Source organism: Telopea speciosissima, chromosome 2 (assembly GCF_018873765.1).
Source record: "Telopea speciosissima isolate NSW1024214 ecotype Mountain lineage chromosome 2, Tspe_v1, whole genome shotgun sequence".
NCBI classification, from domain to species: Eukaryota; Viridiplantae; Streptophyta; class Magnoliopsida; order Proteales; family Proteaceae; genus Telopea; species Telopea speciosissima.
The window spans coordinates 73,978,938-74,003,905 of NC_057917.1; the positions used below are offsets into that span (position 1 = coordinate 73,978,938).

At 40.2% G+C, this 24,968-nt stretch overlaps 1 protein-coding gene across 7 annotated transcripts in view; it reads right to left on the bottom strand.

Moving 5' to 3' along the window:
• Positions 1 to 24,968, bottom strand: part of LOC122650012 (callose synthase 7-like) — a 101,214-nt gene that overhangs the window by 21,761 nt on the left and 54,485 nt on the right. For 5 of the 7 annotated variants that reach the window (XM_043843302.1, XM_043843301.1, XM_043843305.1 and 2 more), the window contains 24 exons: positions 24,156 to 24,278; positions 23,949 to 24,063; positions 23,338 to 23,669; positions 23,187 to 23,239; positions 23,043 to 23,103; positions 22,592 to 22,673; positions 22,463 to 22,512; positions 22,284 to 22,370; positions 21,960 to 22,064; positions 21,020 to 21,114; positions 20,853 to 20,934; positions 20,607 to 20,770; positions 20,371 to 20,494; positions 20,161 to 20,264; positions 19,967 to 20,072; positions 19,535 to 19,686; positions 15,348 to 15,457; positions 15,103 to 15,240; positions 14,955 to 15,023; positions 14,619 to 14,808; positions 14,411 to 14,522; positions 7,747 to 7,869; positions 7,319 to 7,437; positions 7,115 to 7,198 (listed from right to left, as the gene is read on the bottom strand). In XM_043843302.1, the coding sequence (XP_043699237.1) occupies positions 7,115 to 7,198; positions 7,319 to 7,437; positions 7,747 to 7,869; positions 14,411 to 14,522; positions 14,619 to 14,808; positions 14,955 to 15,023; positions 15,103 to 15,240; positions 15,348 to 15,457; positions 19,535 to 19,686; positions 19,967 to 20,072; positions 20,161 to 20,264; positions 20,371 to 20,494; positions 20,607 to 20,770; positions 20,853 to 20,934; positions 21,020 to 21,114; positions 21,960 to 22,064; positions 22,284 to 22,370; positions 22,463 to 22,512; positions 22,592 to 22,673; positions 23,043 to 23,103; positions 23,187 to 23,239; positions 23,338 to 23,669; positions 23,949 to 24,063; positions 24,156 to 24,278 (2,780 nt within the window). The remainder of the gene's footprint in view (positions 1 to 7,114; positions 7,199 to 7,318; positions 7,438 to 7,746; positions 7,870 to 14,410; positions 14,523 to 14,618; positions 14,809 to 14,954; positions 15,024 to 15,102; positions 15,241 to 15,347; positions 15,458 to 19,534; positions 19,687 to 19,966; positions 20,073 to 20,160; positions 20,265 to 20,370; positions 20,495 to 20,606; positions 20,771 to 20,852; positions 20,935 to 21,019; positions 21,115 to 21,959; positions 22,065 to 22,283; positions 22,371 to 22,462; positions 22,513 to 22,591; positions 22,674 to 23,042; positions 23,104 to 23,186; positions 23,240 to 23,337; positions 23,670 to 23,948; positions 24,064 to 24,155; positions 24,279 to 24,968) is intronic. The other 2 variants (XM_043843303.1, XM_043843304.1) reach the window with 2 other exon arrangements.

Here is a 24,968-nt window from a genome sequence, read left to right on the forward strand (position 1 = left end):
CGGAATGCTCCGGTAGTAAATCAAGGCAGCATTCTTGGGTTTCCCCCTTTGTCCATTGGGCAAAACTGATTTGCAGCTCTGCGAGATGACATCCATACGGACTCTGGCCCTTACACCGTGCAGAACCTCAACTCTGCAGTCCCTCGAAGTCGCTCTCGCATGTCGCTAGCTGGAGATGACTGTGCTGCTACCTCTGATCCTCAGACTGAACCTCCTCCAGCCGCCTCGTTGTCGGCTTTGCAGCCCCTGCACCCTGATCCTGGTCAGCTACCCTGTGAATCGCCTGCGGAGGATCTCGCCTCTCCTCTGGTTTGCTCCCCTTCTCTCCTGCTTTCCTCTCCTCTTCCCGATGCTTCCCTTCCCAATGCTATTCCCCTTTCTCCCACTTTGATAGACTCAGATCCCCTTTTATCCATTTCTCCTCCAACCATCACTGTTTTACCCATTTTGCCCTCCACTAAAAAAGGCAAATCCAAAAAGAAAGAAAAGAAAGAGAAAGAGAAGAAACGTAAAAAGTCGTCCCTCTCTGGGGCCCACCCTTCCCTCTCGCCCAACTCTTCACCTATTCCTGCCGGGTCGGGTAACTGTTTACCTGACCCAGATCCTGTTACAAACTCTTTCTCTCCTCCTTCGTCCCAACCCGAGCACATTCTTGGCTCTAACTCCTGCATCTCCCCTGCTCCATTGATCCCAGCTAATCCTTTACCCCCTACTCCTTCGATCTCTGCAAAATCAAAACCCCCTGCATACTCTTATAATCGAAGGCATCACAGCTCCTCTGGTTCTCGCAGCGCTATTGTTTTATCCTGTTTCTCTGGGACTGAGTTGCAATCCTCAAATTCTCCTCAATGAATCTTGGCATTTTATGGAATACTCGAGGTCTCAATTCCCCTTCTAAACACGCTGCTGTTCGCTCCCACATTAGACATCTCCATGCTACTTTTTGCTGCTTACTTGAGACTCATGTCAAAGAACCAAATGCTGCTCGAATCTCAAATTCCATAGTCCCTGGTTGGTCCTTCCTTTCCAACTACTCCCACCATCCTGATGGCCGTATTTGGATCATCTGGGATCCCTCTAAAATCAAAATATCTCTGATCTCCTCTTCAGCCCAATTCCTCCATCTAAGCTTCTCTGATAGCTTAAACCAATTCTCCTTTTTCTTCACTGTTACCTTGCGGGTTCCATAGATTCTCTCCCTTGGGGTATTGGTGGTGACTTTAATGTCATCAGATATGGCTTTGAAAAACAGGGAGGTGACCACTTGGATCTTGAATCAATGGCTGCTTTCAAAGATAGTATCGAGGACTTGAGCTTGGATGATCTCAGATGGACAGGTCCCCCCTTCACCTGGAGCAATAAAAGGGCTGGTCCTGCAAATTGGATCGGATTTTAGTAAATGAATCTTGGCTGACTTCCTTTCCTTCCTCTGCAAATTTTGACCCCCTTGGTATATCTGATCACAGCCCCATAGCTTTATCCATCCAGCCTTATAACTCCTTTGGCCCAAAACCTTTTAAATACTTTGATATGTGGTCCAAACACCCCTCTTTTCTGTCCACAGTCAAGGATGCTTGGGACAAGCCTGTGCAAGCTTTCTCCTCCCCTCTTTTAGCCTTGGCCAGGAAGCTTAGGAATGTAAAAAATACTCTCAAATCCTGGAACCTCAGTACCTTTGGAAATGTCTCCCAAAATGTCAAGGACTGCCAGGATAAGCTTGCAAATATTCAAAATCAAATTCAGATGGACAACTTCAATGATCAATTGGCTACCGATGAGAAAGCTACTACCCTTGAATTATCTCTGCTCCTCAATCAAGAAGAAAGCTTCTTGAAGCAAAAATCCAGGATTAAGTGGCTTGAGCTTGGGGATTCCAATTCAGCTTATTTTCATCGTTCTCTGAAATCAAGAACCAATCATAACTCCATAATTCAGCTAGCTGCTCCTGATGGATCTCCAGTTACCACTGTGAATGGTATCAAAGATATGGCTGTGAATTACTTTAAGAATCTCTTCTCAGGTCCTTTGGATGAGACTGAACATGTCCCTGATAATGTGCTCAACAAGTTCATCCCAAATGAACTCATTCCGTCTTTTAATGCCATTCCAAATGAGGAGGAAATTGTTGCTGCAATTCATTCCACCAAGCTGAATCGAGCTCCCGGGCTAGATGGATTCAGCATGGGGTTTTTCTTAGCTGCTTGGGATATCATCAAGGATGATCTTATCCAAGCAATCACTAGTTTTTTCCTCAACCCCAGCCAGATCAATGAGGTGAATCACACTTTTCTTTGCCTCATTCCTAAGAAGGAAGGAGCCTTAGTGATGACTGATTTCAGGCCCATAGCCCTCTGCAACCTGATCTACAAATTTATAGCTAAGATCCTTGCTTCTAGGCTCAAGAAAGTGGTGGATCTGCTAGTTAGTGAGAACCAGTCAACCTTCATCCCGGGTAGAAGTATTTGTGATAACATCCTTCTTTGCAATGAGATTGTCAGAGGATTTGACAGGAAAAACCATTCCCCGGCTGCTCTTATGAAGATTGATATTCACAAAGCCTTTGACTCTCTGAGATGGGATTTTATAGCAAATGTCATGATCAAAATGAGATTTCCAGCAGTCTTCATTCATTGGATCCACTGCTGCATCTCCACCCCAAAGTTCTCAGTTCTTATTAATGGCAGCCCAGCAGGCTATTTTGGCTCCACTGTAGGGATTCGACAAGGCTGTCCTCTTTCTCCCTACCTCTTCACCCTAGCCCTGGAATTCCTATCCAGGGAAATTCAGCTTTGCACTGACCAGAATCTCATCTCTCCCATTCCCAAATGCAAAACCCTCAAACTCTCACATTTGGCTTTTGCTGATGATCTCATGATCTTCTCCAAGGCCTCCATCACCTCTTTTGAGTCCATCATGAACTGTTTGCAGCACTTTAAAGCTTTATCGGGGCTCCGCATCAACCCCCATAAGTCCCTTCTCTTCGTAGCTGGTGTCCCGGATGATTTCAAGGCTGCTTTGAAGGATATTTGTGGCTTCAGTATTGGTCATCTCCCAGTGAAGTACTTGGGCCTGCCTATGATTCCAGCAAGACTTTCGCCCCATCATTGCACTCCTATGCTGGATCTTATCAGGAAGCGTCTACAACTCTGGAAGGGCAAGCTTCTCTCCTATGCAGGCCGATTGGTTCTTGTCAAGTCTGTTCTCCAAGCCTCCTACATCTACTGGTCGGGTATCTATGGCTTGCCTCAGTCCACCATTCAGTCTTTGGAGACCCTCATGGCTTCTTTCCTTTGGAAAGGCACTAATGCCACTAGATTTCTCCGGCCTATCAGCTGGAACTTGATTTGTCATCCTTTAGAGGAAGGAGGTTTGGGAATTAGAAGGATCAAAGATGTGAATTCTGCTGGCATTATCAAGCTTCTTTGGAAGATTGTTTCTAGGGCCAAAAGTATTTGGGTGGATTGGATATATTCAGGTCTTCTCCGCTCAGACTCTATTTGGTCGGTCCAAATACATTCAGATGCTTCTTGGACCTGGCGCAAGATTCTTGAGAAAAGAGTTCTGACTCTTGGATCTATATGTTCTCACATTGGTAATGGGAATACCACCTTGCTCTGGCTGGACCACTGGCATCCTATGGGCATTCTGCTTCACCAGGTTACCCCTAGAATGATTTATGACTCGGGGCTTCCTAGAAATGCTTTGGTGGCTGATATTCTAAATGAAGATGGATGGGAGCCTCCTGACTCCACTTCCCCTACTCTTACTTCTATTTGGGCTCTCCTTCCTACAATCTCCAGAAGACCTTTCAACAGGGAAGACTGTGTCTCTTGGATGCCTATCATTTCGGGAAAGTTCAACACTAAATCAGCTTGGGACCTTGTCAGATCTAGCCTTCCGCTTGTCCCTTGGAGGAAACTTGTCTGGTACAAGCACCACATTCCAAGACAAAGCTTCACGGTCTGGAGAGTCTTATCCAACTCCCTCCCAACGCAAGCTTTCCTCAGACACCGGCACATTATGGTCTCCCCCAACTGTGGCCTTTGTTGGAATGGGACTGAAGATACAAATCACCTCTTCTTTGGCTGCCCCTTCACTCGCTCTATCTGGAAGAGCATCCTTTCCAAATGTTGGCCGTCAAACAGGAGGATTCTTCCTTTTGATTGTGAGTGGATTTGGGTTGATATGACTTTTGGTGGCTCTACTATCTGTGATATGATTGGGAGATCGGCTTTCTCGACGGCTATCAACCACATTTGGATGGAGAGAAATCTTAGGAAATGGACCTCCAAATCGAGATCTACCAACCAGATTTGGGATTCCATCTCTTTTGAAATCAAATCTAAAATTAGTTTAGCTGCTCCCTCTACTTGTATTGACACCCCAAGGAACAGATTCATTATTGTATCCTGGGGCCTTTCTTCTATCACCCCTACGCCAGCGGGCTCCGCTGTTTGAGCCTTTTTTGCTGGTCCTTGTCTCTGGTTTCTTCCCTCCTTTTTGAGGGCTGCTTTTAGTAATGAATTTTTTATTCACCAAAAAAAAAAAATATGTATGATTCATCATACGAAACCCTAGTTCTTCTTCTTTTATGAACTATGGTTTCCTTCTTCAAACCAAAAACTTAAAACGACTCTCAAAACGGCTATTATGGAGAGAATTAGTACTGGTTACAATAGCTCTGATACCATGTAGAAAACCTAGGACCTATAACCAGTAACTCTAGAGAGAAGATACTTGAATTAATTAATTGATAGGTAAGCCCCTCTATTTATAATAGAGGGGAAATTACAAAGGAACTAAACTAGGCGATGTGGGACTAAAATCCACATAGCCGACGACTGTACCTAATAACATAATAATAAGCTAACCCCAAAAGGACCGGAATACCCCCACGGTATTCTGGATTACATATTCCAACACCTATCTTACCAAGTAGGTAATACATGGAAATAGAAACTCTAAGAGATCTTGGCAGCATTTCTTCTTTCCCATGCCACCTGTCCTCATGGGATCCACAAATCTGTCAAAATATATCCCTTTAGTGCTGCTGGTAGATGGTTACATGGGCAGAACTTGGGCTTGGATATACAGGCTTAAGTATAACCAAAATATGGGCTCAAGTGTGGGCCAGACTATGATTAGGTCGAAGGCCAGTAAAGGGCCTGGTTTGAGTTGGTCATAACTTAACCCAACTGGACTATTTAGGGGCTTGTTTGGGCTGGCCTTGTACTGCATCAGGTACCGTATCGTCTCAGTACCTTAAAGATACAATATGTATTGGTTAGTATTGGCGGATAGAGTAGGGTACTTAAAACCTTAGTAATCTGATTAATAATTTTATATATACAGTTCTAGCACTTGGAATTCTTATAGTTCATAACAGAAATAAGCCATGATTATGTTATGGACCTTGTCAACTATTGAATCTAAGAATTTACACCACATCATCATAACATTGTCAAATAAAACTTTGTCCTTAGAAGGCCTTGATGTCTCCTTCCAAATAATTTAAGAGGTTCTTCATGATTCCAATCACTATACCTGTTTATCCCTTGTCAACAATCAAAATCTCTCTCTTTGGGTTATTTGATCACATGCTTCATCCTAATCCTACTAAAAGTTAATCTTAGACCTTAGCCACATGCATTCTATTAGGATACTATCCCCAAACAATTTTCAAAATCATCAAGTATTAGGATCCAATAAAATCCTAGAACCATTATCTTCCTTGTGTAGATCAAGGTTACTACAGTTTGCATGTTAGCAGTTTGAATCAAACCAGTAGACATGGTTTAAAGTATCGACCGATACGATATGATATGGACCGATACGTATCGGTATCGGTCGATACCGATACGATATATACCGATACGTCTCTTTTTTTTTTTAAAAAAGAACTGTCTCGAATTGTATCGACCAATACCATCGATACGTCCAATAAAGGGTTCTGTGGGTGGTTTAATACGTATCGGTACATATCAGCCGATACGGCTCGATACATTACCGATACGCATTGATACATACCGATACCATTGATACATTCCATAAAAAAACCATTTTCACTCTCAAACTCGATACAATTCCTAATCTAACGAAAAAATGACGGAAAACTCTCAACCAAGAGTCTAGCATTTAATCTTGGTTTTTCACACTTTTAAACTATAAAATGAATCAAGGAGTGCTACAATATCATCCTTTGCATCATCCAATACTCTTCATGGCTATAGATGATTACAACATGTAAGAAACCTCATCTTTTATAACAATTTCAATTAAATGCACTTGTTTGGTTATACATTATTCACCATTTTAGTGTTTATGCATGACACTTATTATATATTGTTTTTTGTTCCAAAAGTGTGTTTCCATGTGTATCTTGGCCATTTCTATGCGTATCTGTATTGTTCGATACGTATCTCCGAAACGATACGTCTCTTAAAATCACCCAATCGATACGATACCCGATATTGATACTTTAAACCAAATGTGGGCTGGAACCAATTAAATGAACTTTAAGAGAAGTACAACATGCAATAAAGACTTAATTTTTACATGATTGTGGGATGGTTGATCAGGAAGGATTAATCAATTGGCATCAAAATCAACAATGATTGCAGTGAAAGGTACACCTCATTAAATTATTCAATAGAATCTCATGACAAAACTATCCAGCAACACAATTTGATAAGTAATGAATATAGCAGTGAAGCAACCGAAAACTTGGGTTTTGTACCCAAACAGATCCTTTCTTCAGCAATCAACTCCAAAAACAGCAATAACAGACTTTGGATGACCAATCATCCAGAAAACTCTACTGAAAGTTTCATATTAGCTCCCCTCGGAATTTTACAAGTGAACAGAATTTTTTACCTTCCTTTTTTTTCTTTTCATCTCTACTTGAAGAGTTTAAAATTTAAATAATAAAAATTGACTATGGACCTGAAAAATAAAACTACATACTCACATTTCAGGTAAGCTGCTTTGTATAAATCAATTCATATTTCAATACAACAGGGAGTGGGAAACAAATATAATATTACAGGAATGTTCCTTTCCCATTTTTTCATCTCTATTTTCTTCCCTTCTCGTGCATAAAGAGTGATATGTTTACCTGAGAGGGTTTGCCAATGTTCGCTGCCCAATAGTAACAAAACTAGTCTCCTGATTGGACATGAACCAAGCAAGTGATGAAACGCTGAAAAATAAAAGGAAACAACAGACATTAGGCCATATGTCCATAAAAATATTACACAAATGTTTCTCTTTATGGTACGCTGTTTTTGACAAAAACAATATAAATACAAATAAAACTAGCCTTCCAGTAAAAATATGCTCCCGAAGACCCAATATTGTGGGTTTTCGTTGGCGAGGACGATCTTTCTGAAACTCCTGCAAAACATTTCTCATTTTGAAAGCCTCCTCGAGATAATTATCCTGAAAACATAGTTTAAATAGATACAAGTATGAGTGTCTTCATCAGCCTCAAAGAGGAATAGTTATCTGGGTCAGACAATATTGCTGTTGTTTTAAGAAGGTGAAAGAAATCAATTAAAAGCCAAATTAATTAATCTGCATTTCCTTAACAATATGGAAAAGAAAAATACAGAATAAAAAATTGCAGTACTAATCAAATCCAGACAATGAAGAAAACATAATTGGATAATCTGTTACTCAGTATCAGATATCAAGTACAGAAATGGACTGAAACTGATGCTGGCTAGACTGTATTCAAATAAATGTTACCTGATTCATGTCTATGGTCTGGAGAGCTTCTCCGCGAGTGAAAATTATGGCATGATTTTGATTTTCAGGCTTCCCTTCACCAATAACTGTTGGAAGACCAGGGAGCTTGATGCGGTAAATTTCCTGACAAGAAAGAAATAAATTCATGTTTAAGTAGAGTTAGAAGAAAGATATGGTTCTGCATCATAGAACAAATATCAAATACTCAACCCCAATAAATTATGTATTGGTTGGGGAGAGGGGGAGCTGTACAAAATTCAACGTACATATGATTGTATTCCGACCTAACGAGTTGGTAAGTTTTGAAATATCCAATACCAAATATCATAAATTATTCAAACAGAGTTGGTTTTGTGAATTATTAAATACAAAATGTCACAAATTATTCAATACAATATTCTATCGCATTCGAATTCCATGTTATTGATTTTAACATGTAGCTGATCCCATTTAGTTGGGATAAGGCTTAGTTGTTGTTGTTGTTGCCAAGGTTCTAAACTTGAGTTTCGACCAGCCAAAAACAGAGATATGGTCGAAACCTGCGATTTTTTCCCAGCCAACTCGAGTTGGTGGTTTCGAGGCCCAGAAATGCTTTTTTTGCTCTGGTTTTTTGCATACAGAGCAAAAAGTCTATTTTTTACATTTTAAACACAATGTATGAACTATTTTCACAAAAAAAAAAAATTCAAAATGATACTTGTGGTTACTGACCCAAGTTTGATAATGTATATTGTTCTTGGACATTGCCTCGAAACCAGGACAATCATACACGATAGAAATCAGAAACCAACTAACCAGCATAAGAGAGAAGAGAAGAGATGAAGCACACTGTCGAGAGAAGGAAAGGCAGCCTGCAATAGGAATTATTTTCCATCGCAGGACTTGGGTTCTATTAATAATAAAAGTCAAATTAATATTAGGTAAGTTACTCAGGGTTTATTATGAAATTACCCCTAAGAAGATAAATAACATAGAACCTCAAAACCCAAAATAACTAAGACAAAAATACCCCTAATTCTCAACACACTTATTTATGCCAAATATCATTTAAGTAAATGATTTCACTTACTTAAGATATTATTCATAAATAAGCAAATACCCCCCTATTTGAATTCCATAAAAATAGTTAAAAAATCAAATTCTAAAAGGATAAAAAGTCAACCCCCCAGTTCAAGAACAAAAACTGGATTTTCGGCGGTAGGTGCAATTTTTAACTTTTAAATGCTAGGGTTTTTCTCAAATATAAAAATTCCATAAATCTTAATATGGTAAAACATTGCTAAAAACCAAAAGTGCGGTAAATATTCATTTGTTTTGAAGTCTAAAAAAATATTTTCATTCAGAGCAATTTAGACAGCATTCGCACACACCAAACAAGGTTTGAGTGTTTGCCCAGAACATAACTCGCAGCAAGGGCTCCCGCCAGCCTTTTTTGGCTTTCGTCCTTGCATCCTTGCACCCTAGCGCCTTCATCACCAGGATGTTTTTGCCTGCCATTATGATACGGTAGACACATCCACGACCCTCTATACTTTCTTGCATCCATTTTCAGCAGGCTATTACTTCTTGTGATTCTGACTCTATGACGGAAAGTAGCGATTCTGGCACCTCCTTGGGAGGACTTGGGTGTAATGAGGTGAGTCTTGTTGGGACTCATGGACATAACCCATCCCTCCAACCAGGTCCAACAAAGGTAAATGGGTCTAATTACCTTGCCTGGTCACGGTCCTGTCTACTGACTATTCATGGTAATCATGTCTCGGGGTACCTGATGGGTGACACCCCTATGCCAACTGGAGGCACTGCAAAAAATACTTGACTGGCCAATGATGCATTGGTCATGTCCTTTCTCTTCAATTCTATGGAACCTACAATCAGCTCTAGCATTGTTCTTATGAATTCTGCAAAGGAGTTATGGGATGTCGTGCAACAACTTATGTGCAAACTAGTAATTATCCACAAATCTATGAGCTCCATCGACAGGTTCGCGAGACTACACAAAAAGATTTGTCCCATACTGCTTACTATGTTGCACTTAATTCACTTTGGCACAGTCAGATTTCTATCACCCTGTTCCAATGGCTTTACTACTGACGCCACTGCTTTTCAGCGTGAGCATGATATGGAACGGGTCTATGATTTTCTTACTGGCCTACATCTGGAGTATGATCAGATTTGGGTTCAGATTCTTGGCAGCGACAAGTTTCCCACACTCCTTCAGGCTTATAACTTACTTGAACATGAAGATCGTCGCCAATCAGTCATAATGCCTACCATTGGGCCTACTCCCTCAGCTCTTGTTTCTACTCTTGCAAGCATGGACTCTTCTGGTGATAAACCTGCTTCCATCACAAGAGAACGGGTCAAATGTGACTATTATGGTAAACCTCACCACACCGTGAGACATGTTGGAAACTTCATGGGCATCCTAAAGGCGGTCGTGGTGGGAAACAAGGTTCTATTCGCTACCAGGCACATCTCTCTAAAACTACAGATACCTCTCAGCTTGGACCTGCATTTCCTGTGCCCGCCTCTGCAACTACAGTGCCTTTCCCTTCAAATCAGCTACTAGCTCTTCAGTGCATGATGTCTCAACTTGGGACCGCTCCTTCTGTGCTCAATGCTACCCATGCTTCACATCTTGCCCAATCAAGTATTTTTCATGTCTCTTCCGGTTCTAGTCCTTCCTGGCTCCTTGATTCTGGAGCTTCAGATCATAAGACTAGTTCCTCATACCTAAATTGTTTATACCTACCTTGTTTTGGTAAGGACAAAGTTCGAGTAGCTTACGGATCCTTATCATCCCTTTCTAGTAAAAGGTTCAGTTAAATGTTCTTTTATATCATTGTCCTTAGTTAAATGTTCCTAATCATTGTGCAAATTTGCTTTCCATTTATCATCTCACAGTTGAACTTAATTGATGTGTCTTATTTTGTTCCACCTACTGTCTGTTTCAGGATCTGGTGACGAGGGAAACGATTGGATATGGTAGGGTACGGGATGGGCTGTACTATCTAGTTCTAGGTCTTACTGCTATGCCTCTATGGTTTTCTGCTCATACTCTTCGAGTCAATAGAGTTCTCCAGCAAGTGCACTGATGGCACCAACGTCTTAGTAATCCCTCTTTCCGTACTCTGGGTTTAATGTTTCCCTTCTTTAATAAAGAACTGTAGTCCAAACAAATTTCAGTGTGACTCTTGTGAGTTGACTAAACATACCCATACTTCTAATTCCCCAAGTTTGAATAAAAGTGAAACTCCTTTTTCAAAATGAATCCGAGACTTTTTCTTGTTTCTGTTCCTTTCTCACCATGATCCGGACACAAGTTCAGATCTTTCAAAGTGATAATGGTACCAAATACATTGATATTAGCTTTCGTTATTTATCTTAATGAACATGGTATCGTTTACCAAATTCTTTTTGCACCCCGGGACAAAATGGAATTCCTGAGCGGAAGAACCACCATCTTCTTGATGTTACCTGCTCTCTTTTATTGGGGGGATGCTGTCCACACTGCGGCTTATCTCATAAACAAAGTTCCGTCCAGTGTTCTGGACTTTCAAACCCCATTAGCCGTCTTCTGGATCCCTCCCTTGCTTCGCATCTTCGTTCTAGGGTGTTTGGATGTGTCTGTTATGCTCCAAAGCTTGATCCCCAGGATTTTCGTTGTATCTTCCTTGGCTATTCTACATTCCATAAGGGTTACAACTGCTACCATACTCCCTTCAGTCGTCTCTCTGTTACCTTCAATGAATCTGAGCCCTACTACTAGTCATCTCTTGAGGGGGAGAATGTTATGCCAGAGATTCCTTCAAGCCCTTTTGTTATTGACAGTGTTATTGAGGGGGAGAATGTTCCAATACAGAACCACCCAAACCAGACTTTCTCACATACAACAAAAGGATCGAACAAAGCCGCCTATGACCGACCTACCATGTCAATCGATACTTCCTGATCTACCTCCTCCATCAAGTATTACGGATTCTCCCATTGATACTGATGGCATTGATATTCCTATAGCTTTTCTTACTTTGTTTCCTATGAGTCCCTATCTCCATCCTATCGGGCCTTTGTCTCCTCTCTTTCTTCTAATTCTGTTCAGCAGGGTTGGAAAGATGCAATATCTGATCCTAAGTAGAAGGATGCTATGATGGAGGAAATGCAAGCTCTAAAGAAGAATGCTACTTGAGAGTTTGTTCCCCATCCAAAAGGGAGAAGCTAAAAGCTAGTGGGATGCCCTCCCATTTTTTATATTAATGTTTTTATATAGGGTATTCACTTGATGAAGCACAAAGGCAGATGGAACCATTGAGATGTATAAAGCAAGGTTGGTTGCCAAGGGCTTCACTCAAACCTATGGCATTGACTACCAGGATACCTTTGCTCCTATCTCCAGGATGAATTCAGTTCGTGCTCTACTATCATGTGTTGCTAATATTGGATGGAATCTCCAATAGTTAGATGTAAAAAATGACTTCCTAAATGGCGATCTGGAAGAAGAAGTGTACATGTTTATTGTTCCAGGTTTTGCATCATCATCTACAACCGGGAAGGTGTGCTGATTATAGAAATCAATCTATGATCTGAAACAGTTTCCACGGGTTTGGTTTGGTAGATTCCTGAAGGCTGTGAAGAAATTTGGCTACAAACAAAGCCAAGCTGATCACCCCTTGTTTGTCAAAAATGAGGAGAATAAAGTTATTGCTCTCATCGTGTATGTTGATAATATAGTGGTGACAGAAAGTGATGATGCAAAAATCTCCAAGGTATAAGCCTAGCTAGCCAAGGAGTTTGAGATTAAGGATTTGGAACCTCTCAAATACTTCCTAGGAATAGAAGTTGCCCGATCTAGTAATGGTATCTTTTTATTTCCCAAAGGAAGTATGTCCTAGACTTTCTCAGTGAGACAAGTATGCTTGGATGTAAACCAGCGGATTCTCCTATCGAGGCCAATCGCCATCTCAACAAGAAGGTGGTAATCCGGTAGATAGAGAAAGCTATCAGAGATTTGTTGCCTTGTTGGACGATTGATATATCTCTCATACCCGACCCAATATTGCATATGCTGTAGGGATCGTTAGTCAGTTCTTACATGATCGACAGACTACACATCTCAAGGCTATATATAGGATTCTGAGGTACTTGAAATCAACCCCTGGAAAAGGCATCTTGATCCCTAACAATGGCAATCTAAAACTGGAAGCCTTTACTGAAGCATACTAGGCTGGTTCCATTGATGATCGGTGTTCTACTTACGAATACTGCACATTTCTTGGAGGAAATCAAGTCACCTGGAGGAGCAAAACTCAACCAGTCGTATCTAGATTCAATGCAGAAGCAGAATACTGAGTAATGGCATAAGGTGTTTGTGAGCTTATATGGCTCAAGGTGTTACTTCGTGATCTAGGGGGTGACTGTTGAAGAGCCTATGAGACTTTACTATGATACAAGGCAACAATCGGTATAGCTCATAACATGGTCCAGCATGACAGGACCAAGCACATTGAGATTGACAGGCACTTCATCAGGAGAAACTCGAAGAAGGCTCAAGTTGCATTCCTTTTGTCACCTCCAAGAATCATTTAGCTGATGTGTTCGCAAAGGGATTGAATTGTAAAATGTTTCAACCTATTGTATGGAAGTTAGGCATGCGAGATATGTGTACACCAACTTGAGGGGGAATGTTAATGTCAAGATACATTGTGTCTAGGTTCATTAAATGTATGTTAGGATAAGGACTATGACTCATCCTTACCTAACATACCTTAATTTTAATTCCCTCTCCTCACTATAAATAAAGATGGCCTCTTTCATTGTAGACAAGCCAAACCATTCCCCAATATTCTGATTCTCAAATTTTTTATTTTGGTGTATTAACTATTAAAAAGAGTAAAAGAGAAGAAGGCGGGCCTTGGTGCAACAGTAAGGTTGCTCCATTGTGACCAAGTGGTAATTAATATACCACTGCAGGGGTAAGGCTGTGTACATTATGAACCTCCCCAGACCCCGCAGTGGGAGAAGAAAAAAAATTAAAAGAAAATAGATCAGATGTAACGTGGGATTTATAGGCCATCAGGCAATTTGAAGATATCTCAGACAATAAATATCAATAAAATATGGCCCTAAACTTGACAAAAATGTATTAGGGAAAAAAAAAAGGGTTACCAAAACGTGTACCAAGGAGAAAATGGAACATCAGGAAATTCATGGGGAACACCAAACAGAAAACAGAAGGCAACTCATAAAGATATGTAAAAGAGTGTAGGAAAGTGAAAGAAATAGTAAAACAAAGCCATCAAACAATAGATATGAAATGCCATATTGACAGGATTTGTATAGTTGTCACGGACTTTTACATTTCTCCTTGCAACATGTATGGCATTTTATCCAGCCAAGGATTTCCCATTTCACTTTTGTGGTCCCTCCTTACTTTCCTTGCATCTAATTAATATAGCAAAGCCATTTAGTTGATGAAAATCTAACTCTCTAACCCAGAAAAATTGAGCAAGAAACAGGAAACAACTTAATATGGATCACAGCAATCAATAGAAGCACATCCAGTGTGACCAAATTATCAGGAAAGTGGAAATGCACTACTACTGTTAACCTTCTACTATTAATTATTCAAGGCCACACCCAAGGCAGATCTCAGTTAGTTCCATACCTCATCTAATTTATCCCCTCCCTTGAGGAGAACAGAGTAATAAACTTTTTCAGGTTTCCCATTAACAGTCTCCTCTCTCTCATCAATGTAAGCAACACGCAGTGATGGATACCTATAAAGTTGTAGAGGATTGAGTGTGATCATTAATCAATAGATTTGTATCCAGAGAAAGAACTTCTAGCATTATATTAAAAACTTAATAGCTTACTGTAACATGAGATTTAAAATGTTCTGGTAACAACTGCGGTCACGAGGATCATTGGATTTTTTCTGTTGGCCATAGATCTGACAGGAAACAACATAGGTGAACTTCATATCTGCAACAGCTTGTGAATTGGCAGCTAGAGCTGTTTGCTCCCTATAGTTTAAATCCACTGCCCTAAAACCACCAAAAATGTCTGCAGGAGGAAACATTATAGCTCATGGTCATTCATTTTGGTCAATCGCCATTAAGATGATTAAAAAGAGATAATAAAATCATATAAATATGATGATATTGGGGTGTGAGGGGGAGGGGAGGAATCCGTGACAGAAAACCACTTACCACGGTCCCCCGCCATATCCAGGAAACATTGAAGCTCAAGTGCCTGCCTATAATACATCATCCCTCTCACTGGATAAAGATATAATGATGTTAGTCAAGGTAACAACATAGGGAAAGAAAGGCTGCAAGAGTTCTGTGGTGTCCAAACCTGTCCTAGAAAGTGTCTGGCCTCTGTAAGATGCCCAGTGACGAGTTAACTCCATCTGACGAATTAACTCCGTCTCGTCTTTTGCAGCATCAACAGTCTTCGGAAATTTAACACGTTCCTGGAAATTACTCCATTCATCTAGTTTGTAGTCACAGTGAACACATGATACAAATAAACACTTGATTGTATTGATATTAATTCAAGACTCGACAGATTACAACATACTAAACTGCTGTAGGAGTTACCAGGATATATTTTCTGTAGGTAAAACAAAATCGATATTCCATCTTCATTCTCTTTCTGAAGTTCCTCCTCAGAATAGAGGACGTCTTCCTTGTAATATGGCGTCAAGACACTATACCATGGAGGAAGCAGTAAACATTAGAGCAAGAACACCATCCAGTAATTTCCCATTGACATTTCAGAGATTGACAAATCAAAAGTGCTTATTGGTGCAGGTGCCGATGCAAGGTATGTTATGTAAAAGCTACTCAACCGAAGTACATCTCTGGCTATGACGCATGGTGAAGTATGCAATAAAGATGCAAAGCGATGCAAACTAAATGGGAGAAAAGGAAAAAAAAAAAAGTAGCCAGTGAAATATGTTTAAGTCTTTCTACCTTTATTGGTAATAAAGAAATTATGTAAAACCTGCAGGAGGAGAAATTTTTGCCACCATAGTTGTCAAGTGCTAGGCGACCCACAGCGTTGGAGGGGGGGTCAAAAACCAAGGCGCAGCCTAAGCGACCAAGGCACCCATCCATAATAAGGTGTTTGGATGCCTAGGCGGGGCCTTGACAACTATGTTCGCCACCAAATACATAGCAAAGCTAAGTAAGAGCATTATCATCCCAATTCCACACCCCCCCCCTGCCACAAAAAATAATAATAATAATAAGACAGCTATTCTTAAAAGAGAAGAAAATTCATCTAATCTACTGGTCTTCTTGCCTTAAGAAAATTTGTCAGACTTTTGCTCTGTGAGAAAGAATAAGAATCTAGAGCTTTAAAAAACTGAAATGATATGGCCGGTGGAGCTTGGGTGCTGGTGGGTGCAAGGAGTGAGTTACTTGTAGAGGAAGTAGCAGCTTCGGTGGATGCTTCTTCTAGGCCTGGTCTAGAGGGAGCAAATCATCCTGTTGAGATCTCTAACTTGTTGATGGAGTTGCCTCTGGCCCCTCCTGTAGGAGTCGGTGCTGGAGGCGAGGTATCTAGTCAGAATGTGGTAGATGGGGAGGTGGGTCTGTCTCCCTCTTGGATGGGCAGAGAAGCTCCAGCAGTGCATGCGAGTAACTCTGGTGTCCTTGACACGGGTGAAGGATCTGTTAGAAAGGGGAGATTGAACTCTCTTTTCTCTCAAGCAGGTGAACTGGACGAGGGGCTGCCATTACAATTTGTTGAACCACAGATGTGTCCGTCGGCCATTGTGAGAGCTGAAATACAGCTATGTGATGATACTCTTGTTGGTCAATTCTGGGAGTAAAGACCACCATTTTCTGTTGTCAAGGAGACCCACCTGAAGCTGTGGCGTTGTGTCGAGGGGGTGGAATGCTTGCTACTGGAATCAGGCTTCTTCATCTTTATGTTTCTCTCTGTGGAAGATAAGCTGAGAGCTCTTGAAGGGTGGCTCTAATTCGTTCTAAGAAAACCTCTTGTTTTGAGGCCTTGGTCCCCTTATCTTAATTTGTCTCAAGTCACCCTTTCTTCCTTACCCGTTTTGGTTAATCTGCCTGGGCTTCCACTTCATCTCTGGTCAGAGGATGCGCTTAGCATAATAGGGAGTACTATTGGAGTTCCGTTGTTCACAGACAAGTGGACGAAATCCAAACATAGACTATCCCACGCTAGACTGTATGTTGAAGTTTCTGCCTCTAAGGCTTTTGTTGATGTTGTGGAGATTGTGGAGGAGGGAGGAAGACCTTTCTCGCAGCCAGTAGTCTATGACTGGAGGCCGACTAGATGTATAGTATGCTCCTCATTTGGACACTCTAACTCTCAATGTGCTTTAAATACTAATGGGCAGCAAGAAGATGGGAATGGTGCTACGAAGCCTCATCCGCTGGATGGAGAGAAGGATGATAAGGATGGTTTCCATAAACCCAAAGGTAGAAGAAGGAAAAAACATAAAGTAGTGGAGGTTGCTCCATCCTCAGGGCCGGATAATGCATGTAGTGCATCAGAGCTAAGAGAGGAGGGGAGTACCAATGGTAGGGATGATGCTAGGCTGGACTGTGAAGGTGACAGGTTGTAGCTGGAATCTGGGGAGGGTTAACCAATGAGGAATAGTCAACAAATAGACTTTTGCAATACAAGTTTGCAGGTGCAATAGGCCAGCAAAGCATCGTCTACTGCCACTCCAATAAATGGTTCCAGATTTGAAGTTTTGAGAGATATTGAGGATGTTGGGGTCGAGGCTGCAGATTCAGACACACAACCTGTAGGTTCTGACCATTGGGCCATTATGCAAACAGTGTGAGAGGACGGTAAAGTGATGGCTGTATGCTTCATTAATGAGGCATTGGTCTCTTTCACTAATATGGAGGGGCATCAGGTCCCTGCTGTTCTTGGGGAGAAGCAAGGGCCTATTGTAGGTAATGGGTCTAGCCTACGGGTATGCCAAGGTGCAACTCTTGGCGCTGTCCAAAGGAGTGGAAGGGACCCACATGGGACTCATATGGGGAAGGCAAATATTTGCAATGACAATGCTGCCATGTTTGTCAACGTGGGTATGTTGTAACCTCCGCTAGTGTGGGGTCTTTGGTTCCATTTTGCTGCACTGTTGAAAGCACTGACGTTTGTGAACAAGGCACCATTGAAGGTGCTACCTTGAACGATGATGACAATGTTGAGGGTGCTGCTGTGTGTGGGCTAGACAATGATGTATCCAAAGTCGTGGTGGGGCCCATGCATCTTGCGGACGATGAGTGCGGTTCGGTGAGAGATGGTCTCACCTTGCATGAAGGTGAAGTAGCTGATGTGGATAATGGCTTTAGGTTGGAGGCGGCAGTTGTTATTGATTATCTTCTCTTAGAAGGAAATTCCTCTAAGACAAAAAAGATGAAAAAAAAAAAAGGAAAGAAAAATGGGTTGGATGTTTGTAGAAGAAGCTCGAGAGTGCGCAAGCCTCCTCCCCAAGATGGGATCCAGGAGCTCCTAAGATAGGGGTCAAAACTGGAAAAGTAAAAGACCCCTCTCTGTTGAATAATTTGGAGATCTCAGGTTCTGCTTCAACAATTGCATAAAACAGAGATGTTGTCAGTCTGGTTTGGAGTGACTTTGGCGATGAAGGAGATGTGGGATCTGAGGGTGTTTTTTTGGATTGTTGTTCTCCTGTGGATAACCAAGTCATTGATACTCGGCAGGGAATCTTAGTGTGGATGCCAGTGTTCTTGGTGTTAATGGTAGGGGAGAACTTGGGTATAATGGCGTCAATTTGGATTGGAAGAGTCCTTCACTTGCTTCTAAGAATCAAAGTGGGAGCTGGGTGGTTCCTCCCAATCCTCCCTATAATCCAAATAGGAAAAAGGTCGACTTTAGAATCAGGTGATTGGCTGGTTGGGGCTGATTTTGTCCTTTAGTTCTTCTTTGGGTGGTTTTCCTTCAGCTTGATTTAGCTGTAGATTAGTCCATTATTTTTTTCCTTTTTTTCCATGTTCTTTTTCTTCTTTTTTTTTTTTTTTTTTTTTTTTGGGGGGGTGGGGGGGGGAGAAAGATTCTCTGTTCTTCATTGAATATAATTTCCATTCATTCAATAAAAAAGAAAATTCGTCTAATCTCTCTCTCTCTCTCTCTCTGTAAAAGAGAAGAAAACAGGCAGGATCATTGATCAATGGTCATTCCTTTGTTTTTTTTGTTTTTTTTTTAATTCTGTTCATAACTTCTCCCATTTATTTTTGTTAGCATGACCAATGGGAGGATAAAAATCTCATCCATCCTGCTCTTAAAAGTAACACATGGCATGGAAGGGCTGACAGTTATTGCAGCGTTCAACTTTTTTGTCTAAGCCTGAGCATTGAGGTACACTTTGGCATCATTTCATACAAGGGAGAATGGAAATTTCATCGTCCTGGCCTTGGCATTTTTTTTTCCTTCCGTTTTTTTAGCTCAATTCTGTTCGTCCTTCCTCCTTTGGATTCCCCCCCCCATCCCCCAAAACGCTGGAAAGTGCATAGGAACAGAGCTTTGGCCCATGCTTCCCTAAGGAGGCTCTATCCAGTACTATATACAACTCATATTTCCACTAAATGATATCAGCTACATGGCTCCTATTTAGCCATTCAACTCTAATGTCTAATCTAAAATACTATATAATTTAATAATTTAAAATTTCATATATGCTAAAACCAAGGAAGCAAATAGGTTATCTTAACTATTTAATATCTTGATCATTTACATAATAAAAGACTAGAACTTTTGACTCAAAGGATCAAACCTGAAAGATAGCATATTTCGAACTTTTGGAGCACTCGGCATTTTCATAAATAAGGAATTAGTAAAGAAAGTGATGCGACGGCGTGCTTCCAAATTCATAGGCACATTTATTGCAGATTCCTTAACAGTCAAAAGCAAATGAAGCCTAACAACCTGCAAATAAAAAAGATAGAAATGCATAACAAGAAGGTGATTGGCCACAGAGAACACAAGACATAGGGAAAGGTCTAAGGGCAGGGTCAGCCATCTAAAGGACCCCCACATTGGATTGGACTTCATGGAATCAAAAGTTCCTGAAAAGAACACAATGAAATAGAAGGATACCATGCGGTGCAATTCCATTGGAGGGTGCCACAGACGGCTTACCCCAGGGTCCTCCTAGCATTGCTACAAGATATAATGGTTTAAATGCAGATAACAAGTACAGGTTTACCTTCTCCATCCAGGATCTATTCCGCATGAGGTCAAGGTTAATCTTTCCAAATTTTTGTTCTTTGCTATCATTATCCTCTGTCTTTGCATGAGCTCTTTCCATGATTCTAGAAAATGAAGGGAAAAAGACAATAAGATATAGAGTCATCGAGCCACATATGGCAGTGTCAAAGTAATGATTTAATAGAATCTTACTTATGCCCATTAACCATAACATCCTCCGTAATGATCTCCATAATATCCTGAAGGACATTGATTATTTGGGTCTTATATGATTCAACATCCTCTGCATCAGCTTTCTGTCAATATGAGATATTAAGTATGCAAATGGATGAAACCAATGAAGATAGAACTTCACTCAGTACTGCAAAAATTAAGAATAAGGGACTTGAAACAAGATACTACCAAAAGATTTAGAAGTCTCTCCAACTTAGAGCTGAGATTAGGCAGTTCATTAATCCTGAATTCATTCAAGAATCTATTCTGCTGTATGCTAGAATCCAGTTCATAACATATGTGTTTGAGAACCCTGGTTCATAAGGAAGAAAATCCATAAAATCATTAATTAGAATGAGAAAATTAAGCAAAGCTATCTTCTTATAACAAAAAGAATGTTTACGTAGGAAAGCACTATTTCTCACTTTTTATCATCATTATCATCCAAAATGCCAAACATTATATCTTTGAGTGTTTCATAGCATTCAATCACTGCAGAGTGCATGTAATCATCATTTTTAATCTTTCTAAACAAATCAATGTCCGACTTTCCCTTGAAATCTTTCGCCATGTCCAACGCTATAGGGATCTACTTAAAAACAATGAGAGGATCAAGCACAGTGAATATCTTGTCATATCATTGAACAAAAGAAACTTTGCACAATACATACTTTACTGGCTAGGAGAAACGGTGGCCACTGGACAACAGATACATCACTTGAAGAATATGGTACAAGAAGCAGGTCCCTCTCCCTGGACATTATAAAGCCAAATAAGAAGTAATAACTTAAACCCAAGGACTAAAATTCAAAATCCATTAAGCAAAAGAAGTTCCAACCTATTATTGATTAAGTCCTCCATGCGCATACAATTGACGAACTCATTCCACAATTGGGAGAACTTCGCAATATTCCTTCTTTCCAACGACTCATCCTAATAATGCAGTGTACAGCCTTAGCAAAAGAAGAAAAAAAAAGGCCTCCCATTTGAAATGGCTAAGAATTAGGGATGGAATTTGTTCAGAGACTGGCCAGTAAGGTAACAAGCCACGTTTGGATCCTTAAGATCCCAGTCTGGATCCAATTCTCAGTAGTTGTTCCTTGTCCAGATCCATGTGATTCATATCCAATTCAATGATAACTAAATGTGGATCAGATCCAGTTTGGTTTGGAACATTTGTGCTTAGACTTAATACATACATTCCCAAATTTTTTAAGATCCACTCATCCTAATCCAACTAGGATTGTAGTTGGCCAACTGGATTTTAAATTGGATCTTGCTATTGAGATTAAACACAGTTAAATTTATGCAGATTGAACTGGATCACTAATTTTGATCCAAACCTTCTATTACTCAATCCTGAAGCTGCCCATCTTTTTCCAGTTTTGGGTCACCAATCCCAACCAAGTTTACGTTTAGCTTGGGCTGCAATTAGGGATTTCCAATCCACACCAAAATTACCCAAGCATTCTCTTTTCCCTGTTTCCTATTCCTCAATTTAACTATGCTGATTTTCTGAAGCTGACTAATCATGAATCAGTTTAAATTTTGGTTGGGTCCAAGGTGGATATGGTCTCTACCATCCTATCCCCATTCCCCACCCCTACCCTGCATTACCAAATAAAGGATCTTAACAAAACGATTCATGGAACTGATATGTTATATTTCAATGTAAAGCTGATTTATAATTGTACACATACTGAGTTGTAAAAATATACAAAGATGTATTATGTATAATAAATAATTCAAGATTGTGTATCTTACTTAAAACCTCTTACCAAGTGGTTCGTTCTAACATCCTCATTTGATGATGGCACAAGACGTTTAGTGAAAGCTCTTGGCACAGCGTCAAATCTGGAGCGCAACATCCCAAGAGTCCGAATCTAAAGTAAAGCCAAAAAACCTTACAAAGGATCAGCTTGATACCTTATTCTAAGAAATTATCATACTCAAATCCACTTTAAGAAAAAATAAATTTCTTTCCGTTGCAAAACCATTTATCAGTGACCTTCAGAATATTACTAAACAAAAACAAAATGTAAAAACATTTTCTACAAGATGTTTCCTAATGGTAACGAAGCAGACTGGCAGTTTCCACTAACCTCACCCAGGTGGCTGAAGGCTCCATTTATACCACCAAATATGGTGGAGAAAATAGCATACCATATCTGTGCATCCATGAAATACACCTACATGCCAACAATATTATGTGAAGATTGAAAATTAGAATCTAACAATGATCAAAATGTCATTTATCGAGGTTTTTATTGGATCTTCTTACCAGAACAATTGGTGCCCAAATGGAAATAATAACACCAATATTATACCTTACTGCATCAGTTTAAGTATATTAGAATAGAACAATGCCACTCAAGAAAACTGAAACAAAACATAGTAAACAAAATTTTACATTTAGGAAAGAACTCATGCCAAACATAACTACCAACTTTCAACTCCATGATCAGCTTCGTTGGTTCAATTAAAGGTAATATCTGTTTGCAGGAAGTGTACCATTAGAGCTTGAAAATTAAAGAAAATAAATAAATAACACTTCACAACTTCTGAAACTGGAACAAAAAATGGGCCAGAACTTCCGAAAGATGATTAGTTGTTTACCACAAAGAATTTTTTTCTTCAATTTGATTATAAGCTAAAAATGTATGCATTCACAATAATAGTAGACAAAAGGTGGCAATATCATAGTTGTCACAGCGTCTAGGTGATCCAAGGTGTTGGAGGGGGGCCTGATCGTCAAGGCACCTAGGAGACACCTATGCGATGCCTTGACAACTATGAGTAATATTTTTAGCTTCTACTTATCTGAATCATAGTAGTGCTGAATTGGGGGGAAACAAAATCACCTCAACATAGTAGCTGAATGCTAACTTGCTGATTAACAGAAGGATCCAAAACAGTGTGTATCTGACCAAATGAAATATTACCCTGTCAGTTAAACAAATGACATTATCTTTAACTAAAAACCCAAAACTTGTCCCTTTTCTTACTTGAGAAGTGAGAACAGGTCCTCGTGCAGGCCCCTTCCCACATACAGTTTTGGCTGCAAAAAGGCAAGGTATAGGTAAGGAAAAACACTAGCCAAAGAAAGTAAGAGAGACAGGAAAGAAACGCTTGTTAACAGACAAAACAGATACTTGCCTGGGCCCACCACATAATAAATACAATAATGCGGAAATTTGAACGCTCCATGGATCTCCGTAAAGGCGGAAGAATGAATAGTATTGCAGCCAATATATTGGGCATCATAAAAATTACAATGGCGAAGTTATAGAATGGCTGGCTTTGCCAATTATTGGTCCAATCACTGAAAAATTTGATAAGCCCTGTTGGATTCTGCACAGAGCTGGAATAGCCTATGGGAAGGACTACTACCCATACAGCTGCAACTGCAAATTTCATGAGGTACCGAACAATTTGGGTTTTCTTCAAGCTTCCCCAAGCTCTACAACTAAGAATTATATCCAGCATAGCTGCATGATAAAGAAGGTATGAAGGATAAGATAACAGAAGAGAAGAAATGCAATACATAGGATGTCAAAGGAGCTACCATCCAACAGCAGATGTCAGTTCTATGCCCCAACAATTTTAGAAACAGCTAAAGAGATGTATGGAACAGCGAAAGATATGGGTATGGGTTCAAGACTATAATGTACATTAGGCATATGTGAAAAATGCATTCCTGCTTTAACTAAAATATCAAAATGACAATAGAAATATTAAAGAAGTCAAAAAAGATTCGGACACTGCACCTTGCAAGAAATTGAGTAAAGAATAGGTTATAAAAATGCTCAGAACGTTTCTGAACACATCCTCATCAATCAAAGAGAGTGATCCTCCAGCACTCCATGCAACTATTACCATAGCCTGAAGACCAAATGAAAGTACAGCTGTAGTTGTATTCGGTAAAAAAGACAAAGTTAAATACCAACTTCACTGAAATCTAAAATTGAAGATACCTGGAGAGCCAAAATGAAGAATACCCACAATCGGTCAAAACTTCTATAAAGATGCCAAAAGGTACGAACTTCAACAAAGTTTGTCTTCGGCTTTCTCTTACCAGAAGTGACATTGTTAGGTTGCTGCACAAATGAACATGCACGGAATTAATAATGTCCCTCTTAGAAAGCACATATAATTTCCATGGTCAAAGAGAAAGTTACAACTCAATCCAAAATAATAAGAATGAAAGGAAGTTGGGGCAGCTAATCTGTAGGATTCCATAGTAGAATCACAAACCATCACAACAAAAAAAGGGCATACCCAGTGCACGAGGCTCCCACCACTGCGGGGTCTGGGGAAGGTCAAAATGTACGACATTGAAAACTGCTAAAATGACAAATTGGAGCACTGCTAAAATCCCTTGGATGGCATAGCAATCCCTACAATCAATTGAAGTGTTCAGGACTGATGTAGGACAGAATTCAAGAATTCTGCAGAGGTTGATTCATCAGTTCTAGAACAAAGAAAGAGGAAGTAAAGTGCTGATGCAGACTGAGAAACCTAAGAGTATGATCCTTAGATTCGGACGGTAGACTGTTAAACAGTTGCAAGAATCTTCACAACTTCAGGCTGGTCTGACCTAATCAGGATATTTCTAACAGGTACTGCAGAACAGAGAATAAAGAAAAGGAAGGTTGATGAGAAGAAAAAGAACCTACTAGCAAGGTTCCGCATGAAATAAGGGAGGAAAAGGAGTCACGGGGGAAAGGAAGAGAGGAGAGAGAAAAGAGATCAAGAGGGGGGACGGGGAGCTCTCATGCACTACTTTT